This window comes from Chlorocebus sabaeus, chromosome 26 (assembly GCF_047675955.1).
Source record: "Chlorocebus sabaeus isolate Y175 chromosome 26, mChlSab1.0.hap1, whole genome shotgun sequence".
Classification (NCBI taxonomy): domain Eukaryota; kingdom Metazoa; phylum Chordata; class Mammalia; order Primates; family Cercopithecidae; genus Chlorocebus; species Chlorocebus sabaeus.
Genome location: NC_132929.1, coordinates 42,861,530 through 42,878,348, shown reverse-complemented (window position 1 = coordinate 42,878,348; position 16,819 = coordinate 42,861,530). Strand labels below are relative to the sequence as shown.

Here is a 16,819-nt window from a genome sequence, read left to right as displayed (position 1 = left end):
CTCCCGAAACTTGTGCAAGAAGAATGGCAGACCAGAAAGTATGGTCACCACCTCTGGGTTCTGCCTTCAATGGCACATTTTTCTTTAAAAAACAAACAAACAAACAAACAAAAAACAGACCAGATGCAGTGGCTCATGCCTGTGATCCCAGCACTTTGGGACGCCAAGTCAGCATATCACTTGAGGTCAGGAGTTCGAGACCAGCCTGGCCAACATGGTGAAACCCCATCTCTACGAAAGATACAAAAATTAGCCGGGCATGGTAGTGGGCACCTGTAATCCCAACTACTCTGGAGGCTGAGGCAGGAGAATCACTTGAACGTGGGAGACAGCGGTTGCAGTGAGCCGAGATCACGCCACTGCACTCCAGCCTGGAGGATAGAGCAAGACTCTGCCACACACACATACACACACCCCAAAACACTATATATGCCCTCATTTCTTTCCCAAAGGACTTATACTTACCTATCAGAGAAACCAAAAGGACTCTGGAAAGAAGAAGGCTATAAATGGGATAACCATGAGGTTATAGTTACTGCAAAAGCATCTAGTTTGGCTCTGGGCTTCCTAGTAGACAAGACAAAAAGGGAAGATGATATGGTCTATGGCTCTGGTTGGTAGATGGGCAATGCTTACTAGTTCCTCAGGGTAAACAAAGCTTGTCCTGGCATTAAATGTTAAAAGAAATCTCTCAGGGGGAGGTAGCAACCCCTCCACCGACCAATCAATCCATTGATCAAGCAAGCAAGCAAGTAAGATCTGGTTTCCAGGGTTTACCAACAAATGCAGAAGCAGTTCTAGAGAAGGCTCCTCTTGAAGAAGGACTACGGGGAGGGTAAGGTGACACACCCCAATCAACAGCAGTTTCACCTCTAGGCTGAGCATTCTTGCACACTGGGGTGGAAGACAACGGCACGTGCCCACGGCCTCCCCTTCAAACAGCCCCGCTCCCGGCCAGACTTCTGAGTCTGTGCTAATCTCTCTTCCTAGTGCAGAGGTGTTGGAGACGCAGGAACCTCCAGCTCCAGCCGTTGTGGGTCCCCTGCCCCCACCAGTGTGGTGTCGGCCAGACTTCTCGAGTGCCATAGGGCACTTAATCCATGGCTGGCCCCCTGCCAGCCTAACGCATTGGCTGGCCTCAGTTTTCAGTTCTGTTCCAAGCTGGCACAGACATTCCATTTTGTTTAAGAAAAAGAAAACAGAATAAAACCCAGAAGGCAACGCTTGGATTAAGGGATGCCTATTAAAAACATGTGCAAGAGATTCAAATCCGGTAAAGGAAAAGGTGGGGAGGCAAGAGGGGGGAAATTAACTTTCTCCTCTAAATCGAAAGCAAGGAACGGACAAAGGCCAGGAGCACCGCCGCTGCAAGATGAAAGGTCAAAACAGAAATGGACTGGTTTCCTCCGGGCCCACCTCACCTGCGGAAGGCAGTTCTTCCTCACTCTAGGAGATTCCACACTCCGGTTCCCATGTTGCCCATCCGCCACTTCTCAGTCCTGCCTGGGTCCTCTGCCTGGACTGCCCATCCCCCTCCTCTGCAGGGACGCGATCTTTAAGGCCCAGCTCACGTGGCTGTGAAAGACTCCCTCACTGCCTCAATGCAGAATTAGCCTTGTGTCCCAGAAACTGTGTACCTAAGTCTCCTGTGCTAGAGGGTGAGGTCTCTGTGAGCCCAGGCCAGCTGTGTCCCAGCACCCAGGGCACTAATTCCAATCTATGTATCTAAGGACTAAAACACCAAACCAGGCTGCACAGAGACCCCCATGCCCTTTTAGCTTATGAACCAGGAAGTTACTGCAACCAGGAACAGTGGCAAAGTCTAAAAACCGGGCCCTCGGGAGTGTGAAGACAGAGCCTGCAGCTGACTTCCTGTCATTATGTCGCCTGCCTGTGATTTCACAAGTGTGGGGAAGACTGGAGCCAGAGGTTGCCTTGTAGAAGAGCCTTGGGCAGCAGCATGAAGATACCTGGAACTGGGTTGGGCCTGGGCCCCGGGCCACCGTCCACGCTCAGGGCCAGTGGTCTTCGGGCTGCCCTGCCCCCACACAGAGGCTCACACATGAGCACAGGGGCTCATGAAGCAGAGGGGAAGCCAGGCCTGTCAGCACGGAATCTCACCCAGAATCCTAACCCTGACTCATTGGGCGACTCACCCCCAATTCACACCGTCCCAGCAGAGGTGCAACTAGGCCAGCGCAAAGTGGCACCCATTCTCTGCTGGCCAGCCTCGGGGAGGGTCCTCCCTTTGGTAGAAATAACCTAAGAATCCTCAACTCTCAGGCAAGCTGCCTGAGGAAGGGGCAGTAGGGAGGGAGAACTATGTCAACAGGAGATGCTGCCTTGGATCCAAGCTCAAGAAACATCCCATCATCCTAGTCTACACAATCTAGAGGGCAATTCACAGCAAATGACCACCTTTCAGTCTGAAGCACTGCATCCGGCATCAGCCACCTCCAAGCTGCCCTGTCCCTCTCACTCCAAGCTGCCCCATCCCCGCTTCTCTCTCCTGGCACTGGCACTCTGGGAAGCCATCGCCTCCTTTAACTGCAGCTCAACTGCTCCCCCAGGGCTCTCCCTGGTACATTATTTTCCTCAGTCACGGCTCCGCCCTAATCGTCTCACTTTAAGACAAGGAACAACTTACTCACCGGGCAGAAGCCAGCTCACTACCTTTTTCCTCTCTCCACCTGCTTCCTCCTTCCCCTCCACTTACCCCAATCCTTCCGCCTTAAATGCCTAGGAAATTCCCGGTGACTCACCCAGCACGCTGTGTAATAACAGGAACATCACCTGCTTGTATCCCCTGCCCTGCAAACAACGATCCCAGGGTCTCCGAGAGCCTGCCTGGGGCAGGATGCTGAGCCCGGTCTCAACCAAGAGTCCCTGCCCCGTAATTACCAGAAGTGGCTTTGCTGGGGCAAGAGGCTCAACCTTCCCCAGATCTGAGCCCTGGAGCTAACGCCTGGAGTGAGGAGGAAATGAAAGGAGAAACCAGATGTCCTCTGCTTTCTTTCTTTTTGCACAGTAATTTCATAATAATCTCTTTAAAAGAAATAACCAGATGTCCTGAGATGTCCCCATTTTTTCCTAGGAAGAGCTCCCTGTGTGCTTGCCTCCATCCTAGGATTTGGGACTCACTGACTCTGAGTCAGTGCAAAGGCTGCGCTGCTGGGTGCCTCCACTCCCCACCTGTTACTTGCCCTTCAGTGTACTGCTGACTACTGCAGCCCCTCCCCTGCCACACACTGCTCCCTAAAGGCTCCCCCTTGAACCCCTGATGCCAAATCCAAGGCCGCTTCTTAAATCTCATTTTGCATCTCTGCAGGGCCTGCTTGTGGCCACTGTCCTTCAGGGCTTCCCTCCCCTCTGAGCTGCGGTGACCCCATCATCCCCCTGACCTCAGCCTTCCCCAAGGAACCCCCCACCCGAGTGCGTCTCTGGCTGTCTTTCCATATTGAGCTGGGTCGCCCTCTCCACGAAATCCATCCACTGTCATGACTTCAGCCAAACTTTATTGGTGTTTGCAGAGTGAGATCTACGGATGGGCAGTGGGGTGATAAGAGAGAAGTGCAGGAACAGCAATCAGTGCATGGGAGGAACACTGGGTCAGACAGGCCTCCTTCTGCAGGATCCTCAGAGCGTGGCCATGGGAGTCCCTCCTGAGTGGGGGCTGCAGGAGGGGCCACAATACAGGCTTTCCACACTCATTCAACCACCAAATCCCTTCTCTCAGGCCCCCCTATGAGAAAGGCTGTCACATATGTTAATGGTTTCCAAATCTGCACCTCCAGCGCCAGCCGCTTTCCTAAGCACAGGCAACCCACCACCATCTTCCACCCCAAACCCATTCCACTTCCTGGGAGTCCAGCCTCGATGGAGGCATTACCATCATCCCCACTTAACGCTGGTCAACAAATCCTGCTCATTCAGGCCCATGACTCCCTTTCAAATGCATTCTCCCGGCTCTGGACCATTTCTCAAAAGCATCCATCTCAGGCTCCTCGAGAGGAAGAGCTGTCTAAGTGGGTTTTTGTTTTTGTTTTTGTTTTGTTTTGCCTCCAGCAATTTCCCCTAGAATTTAGATTCCACACAGTGGCCAGATTAATCTTTATGAAGCTGTCATCAGAAAACCTCCCCATTCAAAACCCATGAACAGCTGTATTCTACAGGCAAGAGGGCGCTAAGCAGACACTCAGGGGTCTTTTCTCAGTGCCCCACCTGCCATTTCAGCCTCGTCTTCCCGCCTTGTCCTTCTTGAGACAACCACCAACCACCATGCCAGCTGTCCTCAGATCACATCCTGCCCTTGGACCTGCAATGGCCTTCCCTCCTTCTCTGCCTCACAGGATCCCACCTGTCCTTCAAGGGCCCGCTCACACATGGCACAACCTCTCCCATATCTCCCCACTCCATCCACACTTCCCTACTTTCCTCCTTGGCATGTACTATTCCTCCTTCTTCTGGGCTTGCTCCCTGGGCACCTGGCACAATGCATTACAGGTGGACATGGACACCTCTAGCTGCCCCTCCCCCACCCCCAGGCTGCAAATGCCTAGTGCTCTCTCAGCTCTGGCCCCCAGCATTAGTACATACTGGGAACTCAGCCAATGTTGACTGAGTGCATGAATACAGAGGAGACGCCTGGCCAGCCTGGAATTCCGTCGCTCCCTCCCTTGAACCCTCAGAGTTCTTCATCTGCACCTACTTCTTGTTTTAGAATCATTTTTGGTCCTGCCTTGTTGATCCCAACAAGGCCGTAGTCCCCTCATGGCTGGGTCTGTGGTCCCTCTTCCAATCCCCCACCTGAACGGCATGCAGACCACAAGTATCTAGGAATGAGGGAGTGAGGAAGAGGCAGGTAAGCAGGCAGGGCTTCCCCTCCTGGGGCCATAGCCTAGCATTAGTCTCCAATGTAAAAGTCAGCTAAATGCCTTGCCTGAGCCTCGTTCCTCCAAGTGAGGAGGGTGGGGAGAGCTGGTCCAAATGGCCCAGCAAGGCAGTGTCATGCCGCAATGGGAGTGCAGGCTCTGGAGTGAGAGGGCCTGAGTTCAAAGCCAGTTTCTCCATTCACTAGCTGTGAATCTGGGACACGTGAGTTCACCAATGTGTTCCCTGGTTTCCTAATCTGTAAAATGAAAAATCACAACACACTGCTGCCTTATAAAGTTACAAGGATTGGGTTAACACGCAGGAAGCACTCTGAATAACAGTAAACAGCGAACTCAAGAAATGTTTCCCATCGTCATCACCATGTCACCCCCTTCCAGCTATGACACTGGGAGTCCGGGCGACCTTCTGAGTAGGGATGAAGTCAATGGTTTGAATGAGTGAAGGGGAGCACAGGGGCTCATGAAGCAGAGGGGAAGCCAGGCCTGTCAGCGCAGTGTCTCATCCAGAATCCTAACCCTGACTCACTGGGCGACTCGCCCCCGATTTACACTGTCCCAGCAGAGATGCAACTAGGCCAGTGCAAACTGGCACCCATTCTCTGCTGGCCAGGCTCGGGGAGGGTCCTCCCTTTGGAAGAAATAACCTAAGAATCCTCAATCCTCAGGCAAGCTGCCTGAGGAAGGGGCAGTAGGGAGGGAGAACTATGTCAATGGGGGATGCTGCCTTGGGTCCAAGCTCAAGAAACATCCCATCATCCTCATCCTAGTCTACACAGTCTAGAGGGCAGTTCACAGCAAATGACCACCTTTCAGTCTGGAGCACCGCGTCCAGCATCAGCCACCTTCAAGCTGCCCTGGGACTGCTATGGTTTCAAAAGCAAGTGTCTGCTTGGAAGGCTGACGACTAAAAGTGCTACCTTGGCCCCAGTAGGGTTTTAAAATGGCACAGAAAATAAATCTAAAGCAGCCAATCTCAAAAGCTGAAAGCCTGGAGTCAAGTTCATCATCATGGCCTTTAATTTCTCAAGAGTTAACTTCGCTTCTAGCCTTCAGTTTGTTTTTAATAACTCAGTCCTTTCATATCAGGAATCTGACCTTCCCTCTGCAAAGCCTGGCACTCACGGTGATATTATTTTACAAAAATGTTAAAACAGATCCCCCCAAAGTCACATCCCACACTGCCCAGGTCAGCCTGTTCTAAAGGGTTTCAGGCATCTCCTACTACTCCAAATGATGAGTTTCTTCATCTGACGCTGTCAGTCAAGGTCTGGAAGCAAATGGGCACAAAAACCAGTCCAATCCACTTTGATTCGCCAAGATATATTAACTGTTTCTTTTCCTGAGCCACAAATTAAGCCTCAGCAATAAAGCCCCAGACAAAATCCAACCTACATTTTCTAAAACTACCAGACCAGAATATAAAAAACTCCCATCAATAAAAACTAAACGGATAGTTCGTTTGTTTTGAGCCCTTTGGCAGGTTCATTGCCAAAGTCTATCCCAAGCTGGAGAACTGAAGGACCCTACTGGGTTAGAAAAGTGAGTGTTGGAAAAACTGATCCAGAAGTCTAACCACGGAGGGATGTAGCAGAAACAATGGACCCTCCACTCCAAAACATCACGCGATAACAACGATAAACAAGACACATAAATACAGAAACGTGTTTACAAAACAACGTGAGGAGAAGAGAGAATGGAAAAACCAGACATGCACTATGATCTCAGTGGCAAGGCACAGATATGTATGCATATGCCTGATGCACAAACATCAGGACTGTGATCACACACAGTTATGTTAGGGTGCTGGGATTAGGGGCACTTTGACTTTATTTTCGAATTCCTTATATGTTGCTGTTTTAAGAAAAATTATATAACTGTAAGAGGAAACACTCCAATAAGTATATCTGACACAAGTCTTTAAATGTCAGGGGGCTGCAGTCTGCATGGCTGTCCATGGCTTTGCACCAAACCGCACACATATGCTTAGCTGACCACATACCCTCGTTCTCCTGGGCGTAAGGTTTGGGGAATTTTCATTCACTCACGTCTACCGGCCCTGCCAGGGGAAATACAAACCCGGCATATGGCTGCCTTTCCTGCCACCACTGTTCTCAAGTTTCTCCGTTCTGTGGTGACCTCAGCATCACCGTAACCAGAAACCTGATGGGCTGAGCTGGGCTGATGGTAGGCGTCAGGGGAGAGCCTTACCTTCAGGGCCCCCTCCCCACACTGGCGACTCGCCAGGGCTGCAGCTAGAGGGGGTTCCAGTTGTGTGCACCAGGAGATACTCACCCAAGTTATTATGTGCTGGGGACATCGGATTCGGGGACAGGTTTGGAGAACCTGCGAGGTGAGACACAGTTGTGAGACTTCACAAAAGATTCTTGGCCTGGAGAGCCAAATTACTAAACACTTACATATCAAGGTGGGGTGGCTCAACACAGCAGAAAGAAAACCCTGGACTGAGCCTCCAAGTCCCAGGAGAAGGCCTACCCCATACCCTTGCCTCTACTGTCCCTCCCTGGGCCCCAATTTCTTGTCTGGAATGAATGAATGGAGTGGATGATCTCAGAGGTCTCTTACGGTTATGATCTCAGAGGTCTCGGATGGTTTTATGATGCTAACCAAGACTCCCAGCTCAGGGCTGCTAAGGCTTGAGCCACCGCGCCCGGCCCAGACAAACACTTTATGCAAAAGATGATGGTGCATGTGGGAAAAAGTCTAAATCTACCCAATTCTTACTCTATTATGTTCTCTACACCTCTCACCTCCAGAGAAAAGAACTCACATGGTATCAGCCTTCAAAAATAAACAGTGGACACCTTTCCAGAGCAGCATCCTGCTCGCCACCCCTCCTCTGTTCCTCTATCAAGGAGGCTGCAGAGGCCAGGCGCAATGGCTCACATTTGTAATCCCAGCACTTTAAGAGGCTAAGACTGGGGGATCACTTGAGCCCAGGAGTTTGAGACCAGCCTGGGTGATATAGGGAGACCCCATCTCTACAGAAAAAAAAAAAAAAAAAAATAGCCACGAGTGGTGAAGGCTGAGGCTGGACAACTACTTGAGCCTAGGAGATAGACGCTGTAGTGAGCCATGTTTGCACCACTACACACCAGCCTGGGCAACAGAGTGAGACTCTGTTTCAAAAAATAAAAATAAAAAAGGAGGCTATTTATTTATTAACCACCCTATGGGGTCTAATTCCACCCCATGAAATCTATCAGTCCTGAGACTGGGTCACATCTGGCCTCAAGCGAATGCTGCCTTGCGCTGCTCATGCGATCTCTTCTTTTGCCCCAACTCAGCTGTAACCTCCTTGAGGGCAAGGGAAGAACCACGGATTTCTCCTCCTTCCCTGTAATCCCTAATGCAAAGGGGGATGTGGAATGTTCACTGAGAGAACTGAGTTACATAATCAGTCACAGGGTCTAGACAACCCCACAAATCAGCTATGTGAGTTTGGCTAAGCCATTTTAACTTCTATGAGCCTTAATTTTTTCCTCAGGTATAAAATGAGGATACTATCATCTACTGTGTGACATGTAAAAATTACGTGAGACTATACATATAAAAATGCTTACACCATGACTGCTACGTGGTAGGCACTCGATAAATGCTTGTCCCCTGTTTTGTGGTGACCTGAACCACGAAGACCTAGGAAGTCCAAGGGGCCTTCTCGCAAGTCTAAAAGGGCGTGGAGGTAGGTGAGGCGACATGGGGGACAACAAGGTGACCCTCTGGCCCTGAGATGCTACCATACCCTGGGGGGCAGGGAAGCCAACCCCGTGAGCAACTGGACTATCCAAGCAGGCAACTCTGAAGAACGGAGACTAAAACAGGAGAGCCCCCGCCCACCACCCACACACTGGCTGGGGTCCGCAAGTCTGGTCTGTCTCTACTTCAGATAAATCACTCATGTTCAAAACAGGGCCCTGCAGGCACCCTTAATGAGAAGAAAGGAAGAAGGGAGAGGGGACAGAGAAAAGGGAGGCACAAAGGAGGAAGAGGAGGAAGAAGAAACAAGAGCTGACAGGATGAAATCTGGGCTGCTCTTTCCAATCTCCGGCCCCTCTGGTCCATGTTTGTTTGTAACAATAATCACTGCGCAAATACGGAGAGCAGCAGAGGGGGAAGAGGGAGTGCAGAGTGGGAAGAAACACAGCAGCTGGAGCCATGTTGCTCCGCTGGCCTGCTTCCCGTGACTGCACTGAAGAGCTGCAAGCTTGCAGCGGTCTCTTGGCATCGGATACAGGAAGGTCTTCGATGCATTCCAGCTGGTTCGCGCTGCTAGCCACTCCGCCGGGCGGTGTGTTCCACCCGGTGTGCTCAACCCAAAAGTGTCACGATGTCCAGGCTGGATTTCAGCAACTACAACGGACATGCGAGTCTCTTTCATTCTCTCAGGAATTGCACAACCTCAGCTGGATGCGGTGTAATCCCATACTTTGGGAGGCTGAGGCGGGTGGATCACCTGAGATCAGGAGTTTGAGACCAGCCTGGCCAACATGGTGAAACCCTGTCTCTACTAAAAATACAAAACTGAGCTGGGCGTGGTGCTGCATTGCCTGTAATCCCAGCTACCCAGAAGGCTGAGGCGCGATAATAGCTTGAACCCAGGAGGCAGAGGTTGCAGTGAGCTGAGATCGCGCCATTGCACTCCAGCCTGGGCAACAGAGGGAGACTCTGTCTGGGGCGGGTGGGGGAAGGAACCGCACAATCTCTTCTGGGCTGTGTGCGAGGGCAGGTGGCTCCGCTGTGTCTAGCGGCTCTGTGTGTACGAGGCATGCCCACCACCATCGGAATGGAACATCTGCGTGGCTCCCTCTCCCCTTCTCCCCCTCTCCCAACCACACACAACTCAGTACACATTCTATGTGGCAGCTGGGGTTCAATTCAAGAAGCTGCTGGTCTGGAGCCAATTTGGTCCTATAACAAATGATATGGGAAACATCTGGAGATGTAGCAGGCGAGAACTAAAGCCTGCCCCTCACGGCAGGAGCACACACATCACATGTGGTTGTCACACAAAAATACTGGCTTCAGGGGTCTCCACTGGTCATCAGAAGAGGTATTAGTTCCATTCAGCCTTTCCTTGCCTCCCACCTGACTTCTTGAGGTGATCGAGGCCACTCTCCACCCTGCTGCCGGTGACATCTCACTAAGGCCCAGGCCCTGCTTACAGCCTGCAGTGGTTCCCATCAGCCCTGACTCAATGCCAAGTGGTCTTGCCAGCTTGAAGGTCCATCACACCCGGAGCCCTGTGTGGCGGGCCCTCCCATCTTTCTCCCCACTGGAGAGAGTGTATCCTCCAGTCACGCTGAGCTCCCTGGGCTGGACACTCTCCGGACTCCAGACACACCGAGCTCTTACTGTCCCCAGAATGCACCAGGCTCAGAATGCACCCAGAATTGCCCAACCCCCATGACTCTGCCTGGCACACCCCTTGCCCACTCTGACAGCTTGGCTAACACCTACACATCACCAAGACTCAACATGGGGAAAAACCTGGTCTGCAAGGTGCTGTTCCTCCCCAGACCAGATGAAGTGGCCCTGCTGTGTGCCTGGTGCCATGCGGCATCTTCCATCAGGGCACACACAAGACGGCCCAGTGACTGCTGGCTGTCCTGTCAATCTCCCCCATCATCCGTGGGCAGCTCGGACCCTCTTCTATGCCCTGCCCCTTGCACATCATGGTTGCTCTACAAATACTGGAGAGAGATAGGAGAGAGGGAGGGAGGGGGTGAAGAGGAATGGATGGAAGGGCTGAACCCACCAGCTGCTAATCAGTTAAGAATAAGAGCATATCCCTGCATGACTGACCTGCGTCCATGCTGTGGTTCATCTGGTGGTCACTGGTTTCTCCATCTTCACTCAGGTAGCCAGGGGGCGGGGTCTCTGGGAATCAGAAGGAAGGAGGTCCGTTAAAAGGCCTTCACCGCTGGGCTCTGAGACACCTTTTGCAAACACATCACACATGCACACCATGATGCTAGTGTCCGTGGCTGCAGGAACTCCAGGTCTCGGAGTAGAGGTTCCGGCTCTTGATTCTGTTGTCCTCGCCCCTGTCCACCTCTGACTCCCACTTGGATCATAACTGCCTTTGCTCACGCACGACCGGACCAACTCCCAGAGCCTCCACCAGGCTAACTCCTAGAGCCTCCACCAGGCTAACTTCTCCTGGTCTTTCAAGGTGAGGGTTAAGCCCCACCCCCTCCAGGGAGGCGTCTGGACTTGCCTCTGCCTCACCCCTCTTTGTCCTCTGAAGACCTGCAGGCTCAGACCCACCCTCTACTATCTTCTCCCATGCAGACCAGGGATTTGTCTCTAGGGGATGTGTCCCCACTCAGCAGTTAGGTTACAAGTTCAATGGTGGCAAAGACAGTGCAATCTACTTCTCTGAAACCTCCCCCAGACCCTGACTGAAGCCCTCCAAAGTTTGCTATTTGAACACCGAGTAGCTGACTTACCCCTGGGACGCCAGGGCTACCCGCAAAGGATCTGAGAAGGTTGGACAGTGGGTCTCTCCTTAACACTCTGACCCAAGCACACAGGTCTGTAGCCAACCTCAGCTCAGTAAACTAACCCAGGATGAACGTCACGTCCAAATTAGCATGCTCTAAGAGGAACGCAGCAGGATTACTGCCCCAGCAAGCAAAAGTGACTAGCCCAAGTGCTGCCAAGCACAGCTTTCCTGGAGTCGGAAAGTGCTGGTGATTCACACATTATTTGCATGTAAATGAGGGGCTTCTAAAAACATTTGCAGTCTTTGACAGCAAAGCCCATTTCTCCCTGCAGAGTGAAAACTCAGTTACTTCAATTCCCACCCAGGTTGGGGCCCCTCACCGAGGCCTGATGCCCAGGCGAATTTACAGAACCAGCTCTCCGCACTTGCTGCCTGGCCCTCAGCTCACTCCCCGCCTCTGCAGACCCCCGGTCCACTGGGGACTGCTGAACGCCAGTCCCGGCCTCATGGGCGGTGAGAGAAACAGTGTTGCTATTTCCGCTTCCAAAATAAATGACTGCACCAAGGCCGGGCGGAAGGGTCACGCTGCTCCTTTATGCCAAAAAAAGCATCACTAGTAAGGGGGGAGCTGAGGTCATGGGTCCTCTCCCAACAGGGATGTGGTTCTGAGTCAGGGGCCCTCAGGCCAGAGCTGTGCACAGAGGATGAACTGGGGACGGCCAGGGGGCAGAGACTGGGGCCACAGGACTGATGTCTGACCGCTGCCCCTGCCTCCCAGGCCAGCCTGTGCCGCCCACGTGCCTACCTGGAATATTGCTCTGGGGCTCGATGCCCGCGGGGAAGTTAGTGTTTTCGGGGATGGAATGGCTGTAGTCGTCCAGTGGGGGGAACTCGGCCGGGATCTCTGTGTGGCGTGGCACCAACACAGGAGGTAGAACTGTCCGGGGGAGACAGAGCAGAGGTGGCTCAGTGTCGATGCCAGACCAGCACCAAAGTCCCCGCACCCCCCAAGTGCACCACAGACCCTGGGGGTGGGGTGGGGTCGGGGGAGAGGTGATGACCCCAGCACCTGCTGTCCCCACAGGCGGGCCAGGCAGCATACCTGGTGTCTCTACTCTCTGGTAGTGGTAGGGATTCACGCAGACCTCGTCCTTCTTCATATTGAAGGCGAACTCACACAGCTCCATGGCCCGCAGCTCGTGGTGGCTGTGCAGGTCCGGCCATCGCCACAGGCGGCAGTAGATGACATGAGGGAGCCCCTTCCGATGGGACACCTGCAACCGGCCATCCAGGGACCTGCCGGGACAGGGAGGAGCGGAAAGAGAGGGAAATGTGGATTGCGCGTGCTTTCTGCAGAGTCCGGCCTCCTACTTCCAGACGCTTGGAAAGCTCTCCCTCCCCTCATTTCTCCCAGACCCAGAGGTCCAGGAGATCAGAGCACTGCTAACTGTGAGTGCTGGGAGGGATCTCAGGAGAAGACAACAAAGGCCCCCTGTGAGGACCCCCAGCCGGCAGAGCAGGCCTCGTCCACCAGTCCCCGGTGGGTTCCCCAACTTTGTACTGCTGTTCAGGGAGCTGTGTTCCACGGGAAGGGCCCGCACTTCAACTGTGCTTGGAAAAGGTCCAGGAGCCACTCATCGGCTTCCTACACAGCCCAGAGGTGTGGAGAGGGTACAGGGCTGGGGAGGACAATGAGAGTTCTTTAGGCACAGATATGGGGACTACAGTGATCCAAAGAAGAGTGACAAAGTACACAGGCTGCCTCCCCTCATTCACTCAGGTCTTCCCTTGCACATTAGAAACTCAGGGGGAGAAAAGAAAACTTGCCTTTCCTCCTTTCTCTCTCTCTTTTTTTTTCTTTTGAGATGGAGTCTTGCTCTGTCACCCAGGCTGGAGGGCAGTGGCGCGATCTTGGCTCACAGCAAGCTCCACCTCCCAGGTTCACGCTATTCTCCCGCCTCAGCCTCCCGAGTAGCTCCCACCACTATGCCCAGCTAATTTTGTTTTTGTATTTTTAGCAGAGACAGGGTTTCACCATGTTAGCCAGTATCTAGTAGGTGTACAAATAGTTTTTCAATGAAAGAACAGACCCACTCTAGCCCTGCAGTTCAAAACCTCGTGATCTGCCCGCCTCGGCCTCCCAAAGTGCTAGGACTTCAGGCGTGAACCACCATGCCCTGCCCCTCCTTTCTCTCTTTCTTAGTTATTTGTGGTGAGCAGGGAGGGAAAGAGGGAAATTAAAGGGATTTTTTTTTTTTTTTTAACTTTTGATACAGAGTCTTGCTCTGTCACTCAGGCTGGAGTGCAGTGGCGTGATCTCGGCTCACTGCAACCTCCACCTCCCGGGCTCAGGTGATCCTCCCAGCTCAGCCTCCCAAGTAGCTGGGACTGCAGGTGCACACTACTGTGCCCACCTACAATGGACCAGTGCCATGACCCTGAGTGAACCATGTCTTCTATGCCAAGCAGCTATGACCTAGTGCCCTTACCTCTCAAGCCAGGTCAAAGTGTGGTCCCTGACCAGCAGCAGAGGTTCAAGGAAGTTTGCTAAAAATGTATACTCTCATTGCCTACCCCAACCTACTAAATCAGAATCTTTCCCTTTGTGAAATCCCCAGGTGATGTGCATGACGAGAGTCTGGGTGGCCTACAGGAAAGGACGACTGGGGAGCTCAGGGATGGCAAAAGCATCGTCAGCTACAGGCAAGGCTGGGAGGCAGAAGATTTCCAGAGGGACGTACAACTTCAGATAGTGTCTGATATCAGGTGAGGAGGTGCCACTAAAATGGAGTCCCTTATTTAGCACATATTTAATGAGCACCTATTATGTGTGGCAATAAGGATACGGTGGTAAGGAAAGAGACTTCACTGTGAGAAAGGCTGGCAAAGTGATCCCTGTCTGCATGGACCTTCCACTCCCCTGGGCAAGACTGACATTAATCAAATACTCACCGAAACCACTTTGGGAGGCCAAGGCGGGTGGATCGCTTGAGATCAGGAGTTCAAAACCAGCCTGGCCAACAAGGTGAAACCCTGTCTCTGCTAAAAGTACAAAAATCAGCCAGGCATGATGGTGTGTGCCTGTAATCCCAGCTACTCAGGAGGCTGAGGCAGGAGAATGACTTGAACGCGGGAGGGGGAGGTTGTAGTGAGCCAAGATCATGCCACTGCACTCCAGCTTGGGCAACAGAGCAAGACTCCGTTTAAAATAATCATCACCATCATCACAGAAACCTACAATTACACGCCATGAAAGTGTCCTGAAGGAAAATAACAGGGAACCCCAAGAGTGTATGACCATGGCACCCCACTTTGCTGAAGGGTTGGACAGCGCATCTCAGAGGAGGTGATGGTTGACCTGAAGGCTTAAAGGGTAAGTAAGAACTAACCAGGCAAAGGGGTGCAGGAGAAGGGCAGTACAAAGAGAGGGAAGGGCACACACAAAGGCCTTGTGGAAAATGGAAAACATAGTGAGGCCGGAAGAACAGAATGAAGGCCAGAGGGACTGGAGAGGCGATCGTGAGAGAGAGCTGACTAGAGACGAGGCTGGGGAGGCAGGCAGGGCTACTCTGCAGGGCCTTGAAGGCCATGATAAAGGGTTCTTCTGTGTTCTAAAAGCAGTATGTAGCCTCTGAGATGTACAAATGGGCTGTGCATATGTGTGAAAGAGACAGGCCCTATGGAACTCTGGCTACATGTGACCAACAGACTGTGAGTAGCAGGGATAGAAGTGGAGCCAATGAGATGGATGCTCATGAGTCACAGGTACCCCATTAAGAGGCAGGGCTGCTCTTTCTTCAAGGAGGCCCACCCCAGGACCCTGCCAGTCAGTGCCATAATTTTTCTAATAGCTGGGCAAGGCTGGCAGTGAGATATTTGCAAGCTTTCCCTCTGTGCCTTCTTATGACCGAGGGCACCCATTTGCCTGAATACACAGAATTCATGAGCACTCTGTGAAGGAGGGGCTGGCCAGATGCCACCAACAGCACCAACCAAAAAGAGAAACAGAGGGATCCAATCGCACTCTCCAAGCCACTGGCCTGGGAAGGGGAAAGGACAGACAAAGGTCATAGCTGGGCTTGGTCACAGGAACTGACCCGGAGCTGCTGACTAAGGGCATCTCGAAGGATGTAATTACCTTCCTCCCGTGGGGCCCCAGAACAAGGAAGCCCTACAGCTGAAAAACAGTAATTACCAGGCAGATCGAGAGGACAGCCTGGGACTCGTCCCTGAAGTATAAAAGGAGGACTGGCGGATGTGGAGTCATAAGACCTGGGGTCAAGGAGGGTTCTACTCTCCTAGCTGGGAAACACTGGGCAGCTCATGAGCTTCCTAGGACACTCAGCTGTCTCATCTATAAAATGGGGTATTCTCCTGCCCCCCGACCTCATGAAGCTTGGTTTCCATTTGAAAGTGCTTTGTAAACACCCAGAAATTAGCATTATTATTCTACATCAGAGCAGATACTCCCCAAACCCAGCCCTGGACAAGCACGGTGAGCTGGGGGTTGAACAGGAGTAAAAGGGAGAGTGGGAAGTAATTATTCAGCTGTTCTCCTTCTCCTGCAAAGCCACTGAGTGCCCACAGATTAGGGAAGTGGCCACACTTGCTCTTCAGTGTTTGACAAAAGTCCCAAAAAAGGGCCAGCTGGACATCATAGCCTCCTCTGCAAGAGAAGGCCTTGGAGAAAAGCTCAGGCCGGCAGCGGAAGAGAATGAGGCTGTGGAGGTAAGCTCCATCTGGGTGATAGAAGTGGGTGGCCCTCCTGCCTTAAAAGTAATATTAATCATACATGAATTACTTTGATATTAATTACATTTCTAAAAGCAAGGGAGCTATAGTAATCAAGGCAGTATGATAATGGCACAAGGACTGACAAACGGACCAATGGACCCTAAGAGAGTCCAGAAATAGTTACATATATATGGACAACTGGCTTCAACAAAGGTCCAAAGACAATCTAGTGGAACAAGGACAGTCTTTTCAACAAATGGTGATGTAACAACTGGATATGTAAAAAAGATAATCTTCAAACTACACATTGCACCCTATACAAAAACAAACTGAAGTGAAACTTAAAACTCTAAAACTTCTAGAAGAAAACAGGAGAAAATCTTTGTGACTTTTTGGGATAGACAATGATTTCTCAGATACTACACAAAAAAACACTTCATAAAAAAAAAAAAAAAATTCAGACCGCATCAAAATTTAAGCTTCTGGTCTTCGAAAGGCACTGTTAAAGGAATAAAAAGGCAAGCACTAACTGGGAGAAAATATTTGCAAAGCGTATATCTGATATAGAGCTTTTTCTAGAACTCTGAAAACTCAATATTAACAATTCAATCTTTTTAAAAAGAGATATGATTTGAACAGACACTACCCAGAAAGATAAGAAGGCAACAAGCATATGAAAAGATGCTTGAGAACGTTGGTCATTAGAGAAGCACAAATTGAAACCATGAGA

General features: G+C 51.6%; 1 protein-coding gene across 4 annotated transcripts in view; it reads right to left on the bottom strand.

Moving 5' to 3' along the window:
- Positions 1–16,819, bottom strand: part of SMAD3 (SMAD family member 3) — a 130,113-nt gene that overhangs the window by 17,212 nt on the left and 96,082 nt on the right. For all 4 annotated transcript variants that reach the window (XM_008016160.3, XM_038010084.2, XM_073012269.1 and 1 more), the window contains 4 exons: positions 12,458–12,651; positions 12,161–12,292; positions 10,713–10,787; positions 7,185–7,235 (listed from right to left, as the gene is read on the bottom strand). In XM_008016160.3, coding sequence (XP_008014351.1) covers positions 7,185–7,235; positions 10,713–10,787; positions 12,161–12,292; positions 12,458–12,651 — 452 coding nt within the window. The remainder of the gene's footprint in view (positions 1–7,184; positions 7,236–10,712; positions 10,788–12,160; positions 12,293–12,457; positions 12,652–16,819) is intronic.